The 6,000-nt window shown below is 34.1% G+C and overlaps 1 protein-coding gene across 1 annotated transcript in view; it reads left to right on the plus strand.

The window, feature by feature from the left end:
• KDM3B (lysine demethylase 3B) overlaps positions 1-6,000 on the plus strand; it is a 52,110-nt gene that overhangs the window by 18,089 nt on the left and 28,021 nt on the right. The window contains exons 4-5 of the mRNA XM_015817887.1: positions 644-749; positions 2,517-2,641. Of these exons, the coding sequence (XP_015673373.1) occupies positions 644-749; positions 2,517-2,641 (231 nt within the window). The remainder of the gene's footprint in view (positions 1-643; positions 750-2,516; positions 2,642-6,000) is intronic.

Genomic DNA, 6,000 nt, shown 5'->3' on the forward strand with positions numbered 1-6,000 from the left:
TTTCAGTAGCCTCGCCCATTTTTTGGGACACCCCCACCCAGTAGAGATCCGATAAGCTCCATCCCTCTTGAGCGTCAGGAGACTGTTCAGGAAAGATAGTGCAGGAAGATAGTGTGGTATAATGGGGCTTGCAAGTTTGACATTTGTATTTGTCAGTTTTTAATTTTTAAAATTTAATCTTTAATCCTTAAAAATTTTCATTTGTCACTTTTTTATGTGGGGTACTTGAGATTTTGAATTATTGTTTTATGTTGCTACTATTATCCACCATGGGCTTTTTTGGGAATGGGTGGCATATAAGCAAGTAAAATGTGGATACAAGACTTTCAGTTTAGGGTATGTGCTGGGGAAAGGCTTTAACACATATTGTTACCCCTAATGAAAGTAGTACAAAGGTCATACATAAATCCACCACAGTACTTGTTCTGTTTCTGTAAGGTGGTGATGGGCAAAAATATATATCAAATATTACAATATGCTTGAGAGAAGGAGCAGAACCGTATAATACCAAAAGAACTTTTAACCTTAAAAGCAACTCTAAAACGTGGACTCTTATCATTGTCTATGAACAATTTTGGCAGTATCATTCATGCTTTTGGCTTATTCTTGTCTATTTTTTTTTCATACTGAAAAATATTAGCAGATGCCAACAGAAAGTCAGAGCCAACTTCTCCAACAGCAGCCTTTATTAAGAGAAGCTGTCAATGCATTGATCGGTGATCAGAAGCTTCAAGAGATCTTTAGCAGAGGTAAGATCAACAATAGGGTTTTTTTAAATATGCTTGATTTTGATGGCAATTAGATTATACTGATAAGTGCTACTTAAAGCCTCATTTTGTTTGAAATGTTTCTTATGTTTCAGGCTTCTCAAGCAAAAATCCCAAAATTAATCAAGTATTGCTCTAAATCACTTGAAGCAGCTTTCTGCTGTTCAAAAAATGGGTTTCAACATTCACACCTCTTGAAGTAAAGGCTTGATATCTGCAGAGGATTAGATAAGGGTGCTCCTGGACAACATAGGCAATATATCAATATATAGGGCTTAACTTCTTTTGGTCTTGGGCCTTTACTTCCCTTTTATGTTATATATATATTCCTAGATTTTAGTTTTAAATCTCTGTGTTGAAGTATTAAATGTGGCCAGAAGCTAATATTATTGAGCACTTGAATGCATTCTTTCAAGCTTCAGGAACATGTGCTTTTTAGAGTACTATAATTACCTTTATTCAGAGCTTCCTTTGAAAAATGTTGGAAAGTTTCAGCTGATTCAGATTCAAAATATTAGTATTGAGATTGTTGATTAGGGCATAGTTCAAAATACTGGTCACGATCTTTAAAAATCCTAAATATCTTTGGATTAAGTTATCTGAAGAATCACAATTTCCATTATAAATTATGTTCTTAACTCACAGTCTTCCTTTGGCCAGGCAGTATTAAAGAATATTTGAAATGTATAGAGAAGAAGGCCTTTTCCCAGGCAATCACATTCTCTTCCTCAAAGTCTGATCTCCTTTCTAGACTTTTATTGGCATGGTAGACTTGAGTTGTATTGAATTGTTTTTTGATGCTACAGTGCCCGATTGTAGTTTTTTACTGATATGTTTGTATTTTGTTTTACTCATTTTATGCTTTAAATCAGCGGTTCTCAACCTATGGGTCGCGACCCCATTTGGGGTCGATCAACCATTTCACGGAGGTCGCCAAGCAAGGCTGTCGCCATTTTTTTCCCCATTTTCCGGCGGGTGCCTTACCTCCCTTGAGCTGGGCCAGCTGGTGGTCAGCCTGCTCCGTCTCTGCCGCTTGCCAGCTACGCCTCGGCCGGCGCAGGGGGCGGAACCACGCATGCGCGGTGCTCCCGGGCAGGGAAAGTCCTCGACTTACGACCGGTTGGGTAGTCCTCGACTTACGACCGGTTTAGTCCTCGAATTACGACCGGTTGGGGGTCGCGGCATTAAAAAGGTTGAGAACCACTGCTTTAAATTGAGATGGGTGGGTGGTTTTTTTGCTGTCCCCATGCCTGATAATTGAGATATGTATTAAATCAAAGATCAGCCTGATATTGCTATACTTGAGCCAAGAGTGAGTAAAAGTATTTGCAAAAAAAATAATGTGGGTTGTAGTTGAAAATTCTAGAGAACAAGTTGCATGACCTTGTATTGAATAAAGGCAGTGTGTCCAAGGGTGTCTTCTAATCCCATTGCATGTTTTCACTAGTTATTGCTAATTTGATCATATAAAAAATGATTGAAAAAGTAAAAAAAATAATTAGAAGTTACTGTCAGCAAATTTAAATATTTTTAAATACGTTTTAGAAATGGATTCATTATCCTATACATTTATGGTAACTATTTCTCACAATAACATCTTTTAAAACTATTTTTTATTTATGTCCGTCAAATACTTAAAACTGTGCGTATGTTTTGTATATTAAGAAATGAGCACTTTTTGTTTATCCTTTGATTATTATTTTTTTTATTTCTGAAGTCTTATATGAACATGTGGAACTGTTTTTCCAGGACTTTACAGTATACAGGGTCAAAGAGTGAAGGTGTATCAGCCTGAAGAGGAAATCAGCTGGGTCTCTGCAGTTGTGAGTTGTCAAGATCCTCTCACACGTCTGATGGAGGTGGTTTTGACTGAGGTGTGAAGCTTTTCTTATGGGATTTTGAGGTCCAATTTTTTCATTTCAGATTACTGAACAGGATGTTACAGATGAACTCTCCCTGCTTTGTATGGCAAAGTTGATACTTTCTCTAGTAGTCTTTTGATGACTAATTGTTCTACTTATTTAAGAAAACATTTGTGCTAAGAGAATGGTAAATTTGTAAATTATGCTTACTATAATATCTATTATATATATATATATATTATATTATTTTATGATAAATATATGTTGTATACATATATCTCATTCACATTTATTAGTAACTGTAACTTTATTTTTGGCCCTTGAAATGATTTTAATGTTACACTATTCTGCACTGAAGTCTCCAGGTTATGTATTTGAGTTTTGCAGCTGTGAATACTCTTATTTGAATCATAACAAAACTTAAATTTTTAGTGGATGCCCTGCATGTTTGCATAGAGCAAATGCTCCTAGTCATGATTTTCCCTTAAGTTCTGTATTCTTCTTTGATCTCTGTAAAGTATTCATGTTATCATAATTATTTCTCAATTATTTTAGTTAAGGTTTAGTTCATACTTTCTTCTAATTACTAAGTATATACTTTAGTTTAAACTCCAGTCTGTTATGGCATTGAGGATCCTTATTCTGTAAGCGCCAACATTGCTGGAGAACCACCTCCTCTTGGATGCAAATAAATTGTCTTTATTATGCCTGGGCAAAGAACATACACTTGAGTCTTGTGTTGTTAAACATTTAAGATAGGGGTCTTCAAACTTGGCCCTTTTATGACTTGTGGACTTCAACTCCCAAAATTCCTCAGCCAGGCACACTGACTGAGCAATTATGGGAGTTGAAGTCCACAAGTCATAAAAGGGCCAAGATTGAAGGCCCCCGATTTAAGAGAAATCATTGCACAACGATGCAAGTGCTTCCTGAGGAAAACATTGAAAGCAGATCATTCCATAACCTCTGGTACTTCTGCTTTTTCAGTGTTTGTATGATGGCCCAAGTTGCTCATTACTTCTCCCAAGGCCACAGGCATGGAAACTAAGGTATTTTACTTGCAGATAAGTCAAGAATTTTAAGTGCCAGATCCATTTGGCTTTGGCTCACCTGCAAGTATAGTAATCTTTTTTTTTTAAAGTACCCTTATTTCCTGTATATATTCATGGATCTAGCAACCCTCAGATTTGAAATCAAAACATGGATCATCTTATCCACGGGTGGTACATTTGTTTTCTGGTATTTTGATAAAAAAAAATGAAAGTCAGCTTATCTGCGAGTGGACTTCCAAATGAGCGTATATAGTAGATGCTTGAGATCCATCATGTCCAATGTTTCTCTGGATGATCTAGTACAGGTTGTTGCCTACTATGAAATCACCCTGTGCATCCTCATTCCACAGTTCAGGTCTCTCTCAGAGTTACCTGTCCATTTCAAGGTTTGTAATGCTCATTACAAAAAGTGAGCTTTTTGGAAATGTAATTTATTTGAATGTATAGCTTCTAGAAAGCTGCTAGGTTCTTAATTTTCTAAAATTAAATTATACATTTAAAAAAACATATGCATTTGTGGGGTTTTTTATATGCTACTATACATCTTGCATTTTTTCTTCATTACATTTCTTTATTAAATTTAGATGCTGCCTATCTTGCAGTTCCAGGCAAATATTTTGAGAAGTGAAGTCCATTTATGCAGGCAAAATAATTTCTTAGAATGTCATATCATACAATTAATAAGTATTGGTATCATTTGAAGATGGGGGTACAAAAAATACCACAATATTGTGAGATTGTTAAATCTCACAGGATTACAGTTATTTCATTCATGAGATCTCATTTTATGCAAGAATATATTACAGATGTTATTTTGGGATTTCTTAGGCAGTGTTTTGGGACATTGTACTCCATGTGTTGCCAACTCTTTCAATACTTATATAAAAATTCAGAATATTATTAAAATGTATTCTCTTCAGCCCATGGCTTTTTATATCAAGTATTTTTAAAATCTTTAGCAGCTTTCTCTGCTGCCAAGAATGTGTAATAAAAAGTGGTTATGAAAAATGAATGTGCCTATCCAAAATCTCACCTCACAAGATTATTATTCTTATTCTGTCAAATATTCGGTTCATTTGCTGATGTGTTTGTTCAGATTGTTGGATTCACACAATTGGAATAACAACAGATTATAATTTGTTCAGAAATAATAGCAAGTTATAATTTAGTGATAATGAAGGAAATTATTTGAGACTTGTGTACTTTGTCTTCCTTGCCTTTTGTGTATAAAAGATGGAGATGGGATGTATCTGCTTCTAGTTTTAAACCATGATGAGTTTAAATGTGATGTGAGCATAAATTTTTGTTTCATTTAAACTCTAACTAGAAGTAATAAAACCAGTTATATTATAGGTTATGGTCCTGATTTGTTTTCTAACAAGAAGTTAAAATGAACCAAAGTTCTCTATACTTTAAGGAAATTGTGGTTTATTTTAAAAAGGAAGTAGATATTTCTACTTTCCTATTTTAGTGAACCCAAAGTTTGATGAAACTCATCAGTGATTTAGTACTGTGTCAAAATTGAATTTAGACATCACTCTATGTAAAACTGCAGGTAGTACTGGAGGAATATATCTCATTTTTTTATTGGCGGAATGTGATACCTTTTATCTGTGTATTATCTGGTATAATTGAAAATTACAGTCACCTTGAATGTTTATATAAACAGAAAAGCATTACCACAAATTATAATACCTAATATTAGATTTATATAATTTTTTTTAATTAAAATTTTTATAAAATTTTACAATATAAATCCCCCCTTCCCCTTCCCACCCTTCCACCCCCCTCCCTCCCCCCTCACTTCCCAGTGCCAATCACAGGGTTAACAATAACATAATCATACTCTAATTAACATTAATCAACTATTAAAATAACATATCTATAACCTCCTTTAACTCTCTTTTAAACAGTACAATTATTAAAAACGATAATAATAACACTTTAATAATTAAAAATAATACTAAATAAAATATTCTAACCTTTATACAACCATAATATCTAAAATTTACTCAAAAACCAAATGATATTTTTTAGTCCCATATTTACGCTCAATATAATCTATCCATCTTCTCCAAACCAAAATATATCTTTCTTGTGAGTGATCCTTCACATAAGCAGAAATCTTGGCCATTTCTGCTAAATTCGAGACTTTAAATGACCATTCTTCTATAGTAGGTAAACGTTCCGTTTTCCAATATTGAGCTACTAATAGTCTTGCAGCAGTTATAAAATTCAACATCAATTCCATTTCTTTTGCATCCAAGTCTTCCATAATACCCAACAAAAATATCTGCGGCTTAAACTTTATCTTTTTCT

Source organism: Protobothrops mucrosquamatus, unplaced genomic scaffold, assembly GCF_001527695.2.
Source record: "Protobothrops mucrosquamatus isolate PMUCROS unplaced genomic scaffold, P.Mucros_1.0 scaffold653, whole genome shotgun sequence".
Classification (NCBI taxonomy): domain Eukaryota; kingdom Metazoa; phylum Chordata; class Lepidosauria; order Squamata; family Viperidae; genus Protobothrops; species Protobothrops mucrosquamatus.